General features: G+C 39.5%; 1 protein-coding gene across 2 annotated transcripts in view; it reads left to right on the forward strand.

Moving 5' to 3' along the window:
- Ptdss1 (phosphatidylserine synthase 1) overlaps window positions 1-14,900 on the forward strand; it is a 57,475-nt gene that overhangs the window by 2,227 nt on the left and 40,348 nt on the right. For both annotated transcript variants that reach the window (XM_085679133.2, XM_048457420.3), the window contains exon 2: window positions 8,942-9,033. In XM_085679133.2, coding sequence (XP_085535259.1) covers window positions 8,942-9,033 — 92 coding nt within the window. The remainder of the gene's footprint in view (window positions 1-8,941; window positions 9,034-14,900) is intronic.

Here is a 14,900-nt window from a genome sequence, read left to right on the forward strand (position 1 = left end):
ATATACAAAGTGAAAATATCAATATTAACATATCATAGGCTTGTCATGAGAATTAATCTTTTTTGATAGTAGTTTAGCTCAGTGCATGACATTGCGTTAAGTGGTTAAAAAGCATGATTTCATCGTTTGATAATGCTTTCTAAATTATATTTGTTACTGAATATAGTTTGTTATGGAATTGAGAAAAATGTAGAGGCATTGGAATATGAACTTAGTATGACATACCTACTTGCTTCACGACTTCATCTAATAGGTGGGTTTTAAATGATAGAATGAGCTGGGTGGTGGTGGCACATGCCTTTAATCCCAGAAGGCAGAAGCAGGAGGATCTTTGTGAGTGCAAAGCCAGCCTGGTCTACAAGAGCTAGTTCCAGGACAAGCTCCAAAGCTACAGAGAAACTTCGTCTCAAAAAATCAAATAAATGATTAAATGATGAGGGGCTTCTTTTGAAATGAGAAAAGCAATTATATTATTTTATATTAGATGGTGAAAAGCAAGAATCAACCATATGTCTTTAATATTATTATAGGCCCTTTCAAAATAGATCTTTCTCTTTTCTAAGGCAGAAAGTAATGTTCTGGATTTTTTTATGCCATATTCTGTCTAGTTGATGCATTGAGACAGTGAAGTATGAATAATGAGTGTGACTTTTAGCAGCTTGTCAAAAAAAATTTTAAAAAGTCTGAACCTTGGGTTATGGATCTCTCCAGAAGTTATAACAATTTTATTTCTTCTGTTAGTTTCATAAAGAAATCACACATAAAGGAACTAATTAATCACACATTTTACCTTAACATAAACTCAGAAGCATAATTAATAGAATTAGTAGTTATCAGTGTCTTTTTGTAGTAATTTATGATCCAATAAGTGAGATATTATAAAGATAGCTCAATTTTACTCCATGAAGATTGAAAGTATGTTTTTTTAAAAAAAATTATTCTTCCTTTGGTATTTTTCCTGCATGTGTCTGTGTGAGAATGTCGGATGCTCTGAAACTGGAGTTACAGACAGTTGTGGGCTTCCATGTGGGTGCTGAGTCGAACCCAGGTTCTCTGGAAGACCAGTGAGTGCTCTTAATTGCTGAGCCATATCTTCAGCCCCAAATGCAACGGCTTCTAAAATGAAAATTTTTCATGTATGCTCTTTTGTAATGACCGTAGTACCTTGTATAAACTTTCAGTTAGGTAATTTTCAGTGCAGTTCTTTCAATCAAACAATTAAAATATGGCTTAATGTTTGTTTTGCAAAGACTAGTTATCTAAAAGTATTGAATACTTCGGGGGTTTTGTATTACCGTATATAAGAATAGTGCCTGGTGAGATTAAGTGCTATGGATACCATGAAAGAATTTTGGAATGTGAAGGATTTGATACTTCAAACAAAAGTCTGTGGTAAGGTTGGGTTTGTCCAGCAGTTCTTTTAGAGAGTTCTTTTGGGTTGAGTATCATTCAAAAGTCCTTATTGATGGGAGGTTAAGTACAGGGTTTGATATTGGGAGATGGAAGAATCATTCAGAGATAGTGCCTGTTGATAGATTCTTATGATCACTAAGGGCATTTTCTTGGATGGTTGCTTTTAAATTTACCCCACTCCAAAACTTCACTAGAAAAGTCTTAGAAATGGAGGAACCCTGTTCTCTGGTCCACTACTTTAAATGCAATCATCTGACATAGTGACTTTCCAGCAGCCAAGACTACATAGTAAGATCCTGTATCAAAAACAAAACACCCCCCCCCGCCCCAGATTGCAATCACACAAGGTTCTGTCATTGTTATCCATGATATGAAGGGATACAGGAAATTGGCAGCCCTGTTAGCACTTGCCAACAGGAAGTTGTCTAGATGAGGTTGCCTCATTGCAAATGGCTATACCTATGTGATTATCAATTCATTTGTTCTTGTTTTCTCTGGATATGGAACTAAAGATAGAGGATAGACAAGGGGCAAAAGAGTGAACAGATATTTGATTTGTTTTTAAGTAATGGTTTTTTCTTAATTTCCCTTACCAGCTTTGGAAATTACACCTTTTTCATTTTAACTTGGATCATTATTTCTGGCTCTCTATGCTTCTCTAGGAGTTTCTCCCAGACTTTCTGACTTTTCCCCTCAAGACCATATGAAGACCCAATAGAAAATGCCTCCTAATTCTACCAACGCGGTTGTCTTGGTCCTGCTTTTCTATATCTTATCTTTTTTATCTATGTAAGAGAAACCTTGATGTCTCTGGCACCAGCAGTGCTAATTGATGGTTTGTAGTAATAGCTCAAGAAGTACACAGCTGAGGCCAGACCAACCCTAGAGGTAGAGAGTAGTTAGGCCACATTGTGTTAGGTTGCATTTGAAGGTCAGTTAACATTAATCCTCATCATTTCTCTTTCCCAGTTGTTTGAATCATTTTTAAATTAAATTAAGTAAACATCTTTTTATATTTTTAAAAACTTATCTCTGTTTTTTTCTTTTTCTTTTTATTTCCCTCTAACAAGACCATAGACTTATTAAAGAGATAAGCTATGTTTCTTTGAGGTCATCTGTAGTGAATAGACCGACCCTTAGTGACGCAGATGTTTATTTGGTTTCGATGATGCCCTGCCCTAAAGAGATTATATATCAAGACGTTATTACCTTTTGGGCTCCTCTTAAGCAAACAAAACTTTCAAATACTTGTTTATTGTTTTAATCATAACACAGTTTATCTTGTGGTAGTATTATTGTATCTCTAGATTTATGTCCAGGAGTAAGTTGTTTTTAAATTTCCTTTAGTTAAAAAACCAGGACTGGTCTAGTCAGCTTGGTCTGCTTCCCTGGTTCTGGCCTTGTGTTCAGTGCTTCTCAACAGCTGAACAATCCGTATTCCATTCAGCCTAGCTTTTTGCTATGCTGGAGTTCACCTGACTTAACTTTAGTAGATCTTTTGGGCCTTAACTGTTCTCCTTTGACTATTTTAAGCTTTAACTCAGCAAATCACCAGCCCCTTGGAATGGCATACCCTCAGGCCTATCCTTTAGGCTCATTACCTGTTAAACCCAAATTGTGATCCTGTCTGCCCCCTGCTGGTTGGGTAGCTGTATGCCTACCACCTGCAGAAAGTGCAAGCTGGGTGTGGAGGCTCTACCTTATGGAGTAGGTTGTCTGTTCCACTTTTGCTTTTCAGTGTCTGCACACAGCATACCCTTTAGACTCAGGCAACTCCTTGGCTCACCCTGGTACTGCTGCTGTCTCTTTCTCTTGACTCCTCTTGCCCTCGCAAGCTCCCAGTATCCTTCACAGCTCATTTGGATGGTTCTTTTCATAAGCACCTTTCTTTTCTTTTCTTTTATTTTATTATTTTTTTTATTAAATTATAAAAGTTTCCATTTCCGCCCCTCCTCCCAACACCCTCCCACTCCCCCCACTCCCTCTCCTCCTCCCTCTCCATCCCCTAGAGCAGTCAGGGTTTCCTGCCCTGTGGGAAGTTCAAGTTCCTCCCCCCTCCCTCCAGGTCCAGGGAAGGTGAGAGTCCAAACAGACTGGAGCGCCAAAATCCAGTATATGCAGAGGAAGCAAGTCCCAGTGTCATTGTCAATGGCTTTTCAAAAAGGCTCCGGGCCAGCCACATTCAGAGAATCTGGTTGGATCACGTCCTCGTTCAGTCCCAGTCCAACAGGCCTTGGTGAACTCTCATTATATCAGTCCCCTTGTATCAGTGGGTGCTCGCGTCCCTCGCAGTCCTGATTACTTTTTTTATTTTCTTCATCCTTCTGCTCCTCATTTGGACCGTGGAGTGCTCAGTTCGGTGTTCCAATATGGGTCTCCATCTGTATCGCCATCCAACGTCGGATGAAGGTTTCCTCTGCCCTTGCCTTCTTTGCTCACGTTCTCTTTCCTTCTGTCTCTCATTTGGACCAAGGGAGCTAGGTCCAGTGTTCCAACGTGGTTCTCCACCTCCATCTCCATCCATCGCCAGATGAGGGTTCTATGGTGACATGCAAAATATTCATCAGTATGGTTGTGGGCCAAGGCCGGTTCAGGCACCCTCTCCTCTGTCCAGAGAACCATCTGGGGATCTCTCCTTGGACCGGGGATCCCCTTTATAATCAAGTCTCTTGTAAACCCTAAAATGATTCCCTTAGTTGAGGTATATACTTGCCTGATCTCATATCCATCCTTCCTCCCTCCCCCCCATCCCAGTCCCCCGATCTTTCCCCAATCCTCCCCTACTCCCTTCTCTCTAACCCTCTCCCTTTCCGACAACCCTCCCACCCCTCCATGCACCCGAGGTTACCTGGGACTATTGCCTATTTCCTACCTCCTGGCGGATAGCTAAATGATCTTCATCAGGTTCATCTTCTTATTTAGCTTCTCTAGGATCACGAATAATAGGCTCAAAGACCTTTAATTATGGTTAGAATCCACTTATGAGTGAATACATACCATGTTCCTCTTTTTGGGTCTGGCTTACCTCACTCAGTAAAGCGTTTTCTATTTCCATCCATTTGCATGCAAAATTCAAGATGTCATTGTTTTTTACCGCTGAGTAAAACTCTAATGTGTATATGTTCCACACCTTTTTTAACCATTCTTCTATTGAGGGGCACCTAGGCTGTTTCCAGGTTCTGGCTATTACAAATAGTGCTGCTATGAACATAGTAGAACAAATGCTTTTGTAGTATGTTAGGGAATCTCTAGGGTATATTCCCAAGAGTGGAATTGCTGGGTCCTGAGGGAGGTTGACTCCCAGTTTCCTGAGAAACCGCCACACTGATTTCCACAGTGGCTGCACAAGTTTGCATTCCCACCAACAATGGATGAGTGTTCCCCTCATTCCACATCCTCTCCAGCATAGGCTATCATTGGTGTTTTTGAGTTTGGCTATTCTGACAGGTGTAAGATGATATCTCAAAGTTGTTTTGATTTGCATTTCCCTGATCGCTAAGGAGGTTGAGCATGACCTTAAGTGCTTTTTAGCCATTCGAAGTTCATCTGTTGTGAATTCTCTGTTCAGTTCAGTACCCCATTTTTTAATTGGGTTAATTAGAGTTTTAGTGTCTAGTTTCTTGAGTTCTTTGTATATTTTGGAGATCAGACCTTTATCTGTTGAAGGGTTTGTGAAGATCTTTTCCCAGTCAGAAGGTAGCCTTTTTGTCTTACTGACAGTGTCCTTTGCTTTACAGAAGCTTCTCAGTTTCAGTAGGTCCCATTTATTTATTGTTTCTCTTATTGTCTGCGCTCCTGGGGTTCTGCTTAGGAAGTGGTCTCCTGTGCCTATATCTTGTAGACTACTTCCCACTTTCTCTTCTATCAGGTTCAAAGTGGTCGGATTAATGTTGATGTCTTTTATCCATTTGGACCTGAGTTTTGTGCATGGTGATAGATATGGATCTATTTTCATTCTTCTACAGGTTGACATCCAGTTATGCCAGCACCATTTGTTAAAGATGCTATCTTTCTTCCATTGTATACCTTTAGCTCCCTTGTCAAAAATCAGGTGTTCATAAGTTTGTGGGTTAATACCCGGGTCTTCTATTCGATTCCATAGGTCGACTTCTCTGTTGTTATGCCAATACCAAGCTGTTTTCAATACTGTTGCTCTGTAATAGAGTTTGAAGTCAGGGATGGTAATGCCTCCAGAGGTTCCTTTATTGTATAAGATTGTTTTGGCTATCCTGGGTTTTTTGTTTTGCCATAAAAACTTGATTATTGTTCTCTCAAGGTCTGTGAAGAAGTTTGATGGGATTTTGATGGGAATTGCATTGAATCTATAGATTGCTTTTGGTAGAATTGCCATTTTTACTATGTTGATTCTCCCAATCCAAGAGCAGGGAAGGTCTTTCCATTTTCTGGTATCCTCCAATTTCTTTCTTCAAAGACTTAAAGTTCTTGTCAAATAGGTCTTTCACTTCCTTGGTTAGAGTTACCCCAAGATATTTTATGCTATTTGTGGCTATCATGAAAGGTGATGTTTCTCTGATTTCCCTCTCTGCTTCTTTATCCTTTGCGTATAGGAGGGCTACCGATTTTTTGGAGTTGATCTTGTATCCTGCCACATTACTAAAGGTGTTTATCAACTGTAGGAGTTCTTTGGTAGAGTTTTTGGGGTCGCTGATGTACACTATCATATCGTCTGCAAATAACGAAAGTTTAACTTCATCTTTTCCAATTCGAATTCCCTTGATCCCCTTATGTTGTCTTATTGCTATTGCTAGAACTTCAAGCACTATATTGAAGAGGAATGGTGAGAGTGGACAGCCTTGTCGTGTTCCTGATTTTAGCATAAGCACCTTTCTTGATGTTTTAAGAAGCACAAAGGATGACTTGTGAATATAGTTCTCTTATTATAGCTTTTCTCATTGCAATAGTTGTGTTTCCTGTCAAATTGTTGAGGCCCAATATCGTTCATCTTTGGAAGGCCCAACATCTTCCATCATTGAAAGGATGAAGGATGTCCTATGCAAACTTGAAAGAAGTTCTTTAGTGAATGGATCTTTAAGCAAATAATTTTTGACCAAACTCCTAAATTCCTTTAAGATTGAATGAGTGCATTGTTAAAACTATGACATCAAGATGACATAGGTCTACCTTGTAATTTAGGATTACATTTTTCACTGGGAGAGATAATCCTTGGTTGTGACATAATTTATCTAATTCAAGAACTCAAATTAAAGGAAACAAGAGGAGAGTAGGGACACATAGCCTAGAGACCTTTGTGTCATGGTGAAGAGTAGATCTTGTCATCTTTCTGGTTCCATAGAGAATAGCCCTGTCTAAAGATCATGAATAAGTGGTGTTGCCTAATCTCTTGAAGACTATAACCCAGTTGCCCATAGATGTCAGAAATGAAACTGACACAGAATCTGAGTCCCAAAGCTCTCCTGATTTCTCCTTTCCTTACTCCGGTTGTCCTCTCTCCCTGGGTGGTTTCTTTATTACTGGATCCATGTTCACCGAGTGGTGTTTGGAAGCCTGACTAGGCTGTTAATATCTAATGTGATCTCAGCAGGCCCCTGCAGGTGACCTTTTGCAGGGGGCGGGAAAGTCTGTCAGTAGACTCCTCATGTTAGGCTGGGATCCTCTTCATGTTATCCAAATCCCACCCACTCTGTCATATCATCTGGAGCATTCTTGCCACCACTCGTGCCCCCACTCCCACTATATTGCAGGTGCTTGCTATAAACCTGCTGTGAGCACTGAAGGACCCTTAACAGAATCAGATGGGACCTGTGCCTTGGGGAACTTAATGAAAATCTTGTTCACAGCTGGGCTTGTGTGCCACAGTGTTTATGTGAAAACTACAGGTCAATTTTGTTCCCTCCTTCCATCTTTGTATGGGTTCTTGGTATCAAAGGTTGGCACACCAAGAGCCTTTACCTACTGGGCCATCTTGCTAGTCCTTCTAAGATTTTTTTTTATTTCTTATTTTTCCTTCAGTATTTTTTTTTTTTTGAGACAGGGTTTCTCTGTAGCTTTCAAGCCTGTACTAGAACTAGCTCTTGTAGACCAGGCTGGCCTCGAACTCATAGAGATCCACTTGCCTCTGCCTCCAGAGTACTGGGAGCCTGGCTAGTAATACTTCTTACTATATAAATTCAGCCTCTTCTTTTCTCCTCTTCTCTTCTATTCTCTTTTCTTTTCATCTTTCCCCTCCCTTCCTCCTTCCCTTCCTTTCTTTCTTCTTTGTTTTTTTCAAGTTAGGGTTTCTTTGTGTAGCCCTGGCTATCCTAGAACTCACTCTGTAGACCAGGATGGCATCAACTAAGAGATCCTCTACCTCTGCCTCTCCTGTATTGGGATTAAAGACCTACAACACCACTGCAAAATGCTTCCTATTTGACTCCTTGTCTTAAAATATTTCCTTCCATTCTGTTTCATATTATACTTTCTGCCTACTCATTCTGTGTTTTAAAAACTGCAATGCTGAAATTTCTTCTCCCAAGCTTCTCAGAAATTATCAATAATTCAGGAAACCACCTTCTTGACTTACGTTTCTATTTCCCTCTTTGCATTTGCTTTTCTTGAGCCCCACGTGTGTTATCAGTCAGTGTCTATCAGCCTGTCGTGCTCTTTCCACATAAAGTGTCCAGCATAGTATTTGCATAATAGCTCTTCCTTATAAACTGTCAGTCCACAATATCTGTTCAGTGTGTAGCATGTGTGTCAGGCCCCAAGAACAGAAGGGAATAAGTCCCTATTTCAGAAACAGGCTCAGGCGAGGTAGACACATTGACCAACAGAAGGCCCAGTCCAGTTTACTGGAGTGGTAGGGCAGTAGACAAGCCAAGCATGAGAGGAAAGTTATCATTCTGTTTCTTCTCTGATTTTATATCTTATAATTTTTTTTCCCTGTTGATTTTCTTTTTCCTGATTGCTTTCTTGTTACCTGTTTCCATGCTTTCTCCTGCATCTTATAGGTCCCCAGCTTTCCATTTTCAAGAGTGGCTGATATAATCTTGTTACATTGCTGCCTTCCTGGTGATTTATTGTTTCATTCTGACTTTTTGAAAATTTTCTTACCACTTCCTGTATCAACCAAGTGCATCTTTTGTTGTTTTATCATCAAAAGATATTTCTCAGAAATGAATCTTGTGTTTTGATAAGCTGGGGTTTTGTTTTTGTGTTTAAGAACAGTGGGTCTCAAATGCATATTTGAGTAGAGTTTATGGTAGTGTTTAAGATGATCCGTTTTATTTATTTATTATTTTATACAATTTTGGTGTTGGAGATGAGCTTTGTGTGTGCTAACCTACTGAGCTGTACCTTCAGCTCCAGGCTGCCTTTCCTGTAAGAGCTGAGCTTTATTATGAGAGTGTTGGTTTTAGGAAGTGATACTGAGCAGTAAATTGTGTGTGGTGACTTTGCTCAGCAAAAGAAAATCTGCAGTCTTTGGGTGTTAGATTGTGGAAAACACCCTGCGTTTTGGTTTCCTGTTTAGATCTGAGAATGAATTCTCAATGTTTTCTATTTTCAGGGATGACTCTGTTCCAGAAGACAACATCTGGAGAGGCATCCTCTCAGTGATTTTCTTTTTTCTCATCATCAGCGTGTTAGCGTTCCCCAATGGTGAGTGATATCCTGAGCTGTTGTAGTTCTCCTGTGCATCACATCCTTCTGACTCTTTGAGATGAAGGTTACAAGATGGGTTTTGTGTAGTAGGTGGGCACAGACTCCTCCTCTCAGCTCTGTGTCCTGCTTCCCGTCCTTAAATGTGTTGGTTTTTCTACTATGTGAGGGCTAACTAAATTAATAATGTTAAACCCATGTTTTGGCTTGTTCTTTTATTGCTATAACAAAACACATAGGGCAATAATCCTCATAAAGAATGAAGGTTTTGAAAGTCAGTTTGGAACCTGAAAGTCCATTCTATTTGTTACTGACTTTTGGTGAGGCTTATCTTTTCATCATGGTACATTGTCTCATGAAGGAATTATGCACAGGAGGTGGATGGGGTGGGGAGCCTCACCTGGGAAGACTGAATTTGATATTTTATAATAACCCATTGATGAAAACCAGGGTCCTGAGAGAACTGCATTATTCATTTTAAGGACAGCACTCAGTGACCTCCCACTAGATCCTGCCTCTGACAGTTTCTACTACCTTTTAATATTCCCAACACTGGGATCAAGTTCCTGACATATGAACCCTTAGGAGTCAAACCACATGCAAACAATGACAAATGCTAAGCTCTCTGTAACTGTTCTTTTTGTTTTTTGTTAATAATTTTTTGGGGGTGTAGGGGGAGGGGACAACAAGCTCTACGTATATATTCCATGGCTGTCTGGAATTGGCTATACTTGACTGCTTGATCTTCCTGCCTTGACTTCCTGAGTGCTGGGATCACACAAGTGATTACAGGCATATACTGTCACGCCCTGCTCAGCTGTTCTTTCCCTGGATGTTTTTATTATTAACAGCTGTACAGTACTAAGTTACTGTTATTTTTTTTTTTGCTAAAGACAGAACTAGCTCCAATGAGTATTTATTACTTAAAACAATTTGCTATCTGCTATCACAATTGTCTTTGCTGATTGTATATTTGTATCTAGTAGAAATTTGATGATTATGAACCTGCTCTGTCAGGATTAAAGAAAGGAAGAAGAAAAACCTTTCTTGCATGCTTCTAGTTAATTCATACCTTTCCTCTGAAGTGTTCCTTATTTTTAATTACTATATTTTTAATCCCTTTTATATCTCCTTTCTAGAATATTCAGTGCTTGTTCTCTGTACCCATTTCTAAATGTTCAGTATATTTTATTTTTCTCACACCTCAGATCTTTTGCAGCCCTCCTTATGTTCTAGGAATCTTCACAAATATTAAATGACATCCTTTAAGATGTATTCATCATGTAGGCTCCCATGCTTCAGTAGATTGCTATGTATGGCATAGGAATCTCATTCTGAATGTTACTGAATGCTGTTGGACATGATCTATGGCAAAGGCCTTCAGATTTTCCAAATTGGTGGCAGTTCAATTTTGTTTTGTTGTTTTGCTTCTCCTGTGTTGCATTGTGTTTATAAAAATATAGTAATTTTTGCTGGTAGCATAGAAGTCAAGACAGTAGACCCACAACTCTGAGTTTCTTCAAGAAGGAATTTTAAGTGGCCCTGTTATTTGGAAGCTGAGTTTAACTTTCCTAGCATTTTAACCTGTATTTATTTTCATTTGTGTGCTTGTGTGTATGCATTCGCAAGTATATGTGTGTGGAGTGGAGGCCAGAGGTCAACACCAAGTGTTTTCCAGGATCACTTTTCATCTTATGTATTGAGGCAGGTCTCTCAGTTGAACCCAGAGCTCACCAGTTCCTCCACAGATGCCCTTACTCTACCACTGATGGGATTGCACGTGGACCATCGTGCCTGCCAGGCAGTGTTATGGGTGCTGGGAATTAGAACTCTGGTCCTCATACTGTGGGGATAACTTAATTATAGTTAATAATTATATGCTGAACCATCTCTCAAGTACCAACCTTAGTTTTTAAATTAAATTTACCTTTAGTGGAAATCTTGCAGTATTTAAAAATCTACAAAAATTATAGAGATATAATAAATTTTCTTTTCCTTGATGATTGATGGTTCTAATTATTCACAATTACTAAGATAGGAAGAAAAGATGTACATTATTGACATTGCTGTAAAATTTGCTAATAACAACTCCCACTGTCAAATATCTTTCTGGCTCTACCAGCTTTCCTTTTCCTCCATATAAACATCATTCAAGGTCTTCAGATTTTAAGCTTAGAAGGAGCCCTTGGTCATTATACAGCCCTTTGTTTCCTCCAGTGGTGTCATATGGGAATGTTGCTGAAGCAGCCAGCTGTGATGTCTCCCCTGTACTTTGAGACTAATGTTTTCATCCAAAGGTGGTTATAAAAATACAGCTTAGTTTTTTAGTGTGTTGGAAAAGGGCCACTTGTTGGTTCCCAGCTGCCAGGTTAGCGTAGATCTGAAATAATCACACAGAAACTGTATTAATTAAATCAGTGTTTGGCCCTTTAGTTTTAGCTTCCTATTGGCTAACTCTTATATTAATTTAACCCATTTTTATTAATCTGTATATTGCTACGTGGCTGTGGCTTATCAGGTAAAGTTCCCAGAGTCTGTCTTCTGTGGCTTTATGGCTTCTCTCTGACTCCTCTCTCTTTCTCCCAGCATTCAGTTTAGTTTTCCCCACCTAACGAAGTTTTGCCCCACAATAGGTTCAAAACAGTTTCTTTATTCATTAATGGTAATCCCACATCACCAGTGGTCACTTTTTCATGACTTGAAGGTATATTTATTTGTTTTCTGTTTATTTTGAGTACAGAGCTTTTTGAGAATTTGAGGTGAGTCTCAGTCACCCTGATCTGAAAGTATATCTTTCCTAGTGCTTCTTCAGTAACTGGGCACTGCAGTTTCTTTCACAGATGCCAATGGCACAGAGGTCAAGGGGTTAAATCTATTTGGTGTGACTTCTGGGTTTTCCTCAATCTCCAGTGAAGCCCTCCAATCGTGCTCTCTCTCAGCATGGGACTGTACTTTTGTTTTGATTTGGGAAAGTAAACCTGTACTATTGGTTCCTATCTATTACCTTATTCTTAGCCAAATAGTGCAGACTCTAGTCCAGGTGAAGAGAGGAACTCCAGTCTAGAGCTCATTTACTTCAGCCTGCTCAGTTTATAGATGAGAAAGCTGAAATCTGTGACTACTAGTGACATCATTCTGCCTGCCCCTGTTTACCTGGCTTTCAGGCTTTGGTCTGCATCCATCTTCTTTCTTCGGCTGTTACAGCCCAGGAAAAACCAGCTTCAGGACTGTAGGCAGAGCTCAAAGGAAAAGTTCACAGTGTCATGAAGCTAAGACTTTTTTTCTATCTGAGGGGTTTTTAGGAAAATGACATAGTTACACCTATTTTGATAGGTTCCTTCTTTATTCTCTCCTATTGCGTTCTTCAAGGTGTTCCTCTGGTACATTCTCTGCTTTCTCTATTCTGTGTCTCATTTTAGCTCTATCTTTACTCTTGATGTTTCCCTTCTAGTTCTCTCATACCTGATGTTTTCCTTCTAGCCCATTCTAACTTCTTCTCGTGATGTTTTCCCGTGATGTTCCAAAGTTTCTCTGTTCTTCACAGCTTTAATAGCCACACAATCTTTCAAGCACTATAGGAGATACATTTGGAGATCACATTCCATATCCAACCATATGATAAAAAACAGAGTCATCTCAACGGACTCACATGCAATGAATCAAGACAACCTGTCTGACTCAACTTCCTAATTGGTGAGCAGCTGCAAGAAGAGATGTCTTTTTGTTATCTTATCTATAGAGGTGGCTTTATAAAACTAAACTATTAAGGAGTCTAAGAGAAATAAGAAAATCGTGTGCTATATCATATACTTCTAAGTGTATAAACATTTCAAACTAATATTTTGTGCCTAACAATCGTAGAAATGTTGGGGAAAGAGATGTGTCAGGGAGAGTGCAATGATGAGCTTGGCCCCTAGCAGCAGGAGCTGCAGGGCAGAGGGCAGGGCTGAGCTCACTTGGCACTCTCCAAGGCACAGTGACATTAAAAGCGTTTTAAATCTTAAAATATATTTTCCTGACCTGCATGTAACCCTCGACCATAAAAAGGGAAACTTGGTAGCTCTTTCTCAAGGCTATGAAGTTAGTTTATTTTTTGTTGCCCTGGCCAGTTAGGGAATCTTTCCTTGAGGTATATCCAAACAAAAACCACAAAACTGAAGTTAGGAATTTGTACAGAGTTAACCATTGTCCTAGGTCATCAGTCAAACCTCGCCAGCAAGGAGACTGGCACAACAGTTTGCTCTGCACTTTTTACCTTGGCTCAACAAACCAGACAGCTGGCTCTATGTCCTTGTAAATAAGATTGTATTTCTCTGTGAATAGTTTATCTTAAAACCCATTAGCAAGGCAGTTGGTCTAATCTAAAGCTATTTTGAAGTTTTATATCAGCTTTCTTGGCAGCTGGGGAAATATAGCTGTTTTCTTAATTTCAGACTAAACTGTATCCAAGACAGCTCTTAGGGGGAACTTATAAAACCTGATTTGAGTAGCATTTCTTTGTATACATTTTTATTCATCAAAACTCTGTATAAACTAACATTATTAATATTAATTAGACAATACAACTAAAGAGGAGTCACATTCTTGACAATCTACAGATAGAAATGCCCAGTAGATCAGGATGTATTCACAAGATATACACATACTAGATAAAGACAGTGGGGGATTCCCCAGAGCCGCTAGGGAAAAAATGCAATAGTGCATGTGAAGTTACAGTCAGAAGCAAGAGCTATTCCCCAGTCTGTAGTCGTATAGCCTTACTTAAGTGAGATTCCTCTATCAGAGAGTTTGTTTCTGGCGGGTTGACACCTTGAATATTAATTGTCATCTGTTGTATTAAATGACAATGGCCTCTGGCGCTCAGCCTTGCTCCAGCCATCTCTCATATCAGGTGCACTATATGGGACCTTCACTTGATGGTGTAATATGCTTTCCCTTTTGTTTTCTTTTCCTTGCCGTCAGCTTTTCTTTTCCCATAGTGTAGTTGACCTATATGCATAGCATGCTTTGATTATTGCAGAAAACAGGTGAAAGTTACATATGTGTTGTTCTGCTACTCAGAGATGGTCTGTGATGGGAAAAAGCTAGAAGACTGATCTGAGCCTCCCTATGAAGAGGTAAAATAGGAGCTGTAAATAGATGTCTTTATCATAATCCACATTTTAGATAAATAACCCAGGCTTGTGAGACAAGGAATTTAGTCAAATTCATGAGAATTAACATTAACCTAATTAACTAAAGAGCTGTGTTAATCATCCAAATACCTCTTGAAGTTCCCTCCTCCTAGCACCACCATGGCAACAGTCAGCCAAGTAAGCAGTCAGATTTCAGCATGCATTTCCAGAGCTTCCGGGTACAAACCATATCAAGCCATAGCTTCAGGAAGACAGGCAGTAGGATTCTCTTGAAGCCATGCTTGCATAGCACATATTTACATAATTTGTTTTTCAAAGGTCACTTATTCACACTTTACATAGGTTGTAAAACTCATTTTTCCATGTGGAAGAATGCTTTAGAAGTAGCTTTAAGGGGTCCCTTTAGAGGGCTTTCAGGCTGATGGCCTTCCCGGGAAACACCATAGAAGGGTAAATTCTCAATTAGAGTGTATATTACATTACTCATCTCTTGCTCTAGTGTTGCTATGTTATTCTCTGTTCTCTCTACCCTTGTCACATATTCCTAAATGAAGTAAGAAATGAATGTGAGAGTGGGAGTCCCAAACTTATGTTTTCCTTCAAAGACATTTGGGGACATGCTTTCAAGTGGGTGACGTACCCAGAATGGTTCTGTTTTGGCAACTTCGTAGGTATTTGTCTTTGACCTATTAAAGGCTGCTCCAAATGCTTGTATGTAAGTCTATATTTGTT

Source organism: Myodes glareolus, chromosome 19 (genome assembly GCF_982192425.1).
Source record: "Myodes glareolus chromosome 19, mMyoGla1.1, whole genome shotgun sequence".
Lineage (NCBI taxonomy): Eukaryota > Metazoa > Chordata > Mammalia > Rodentia > Cricetidae > Myodes > Myodes glareolus.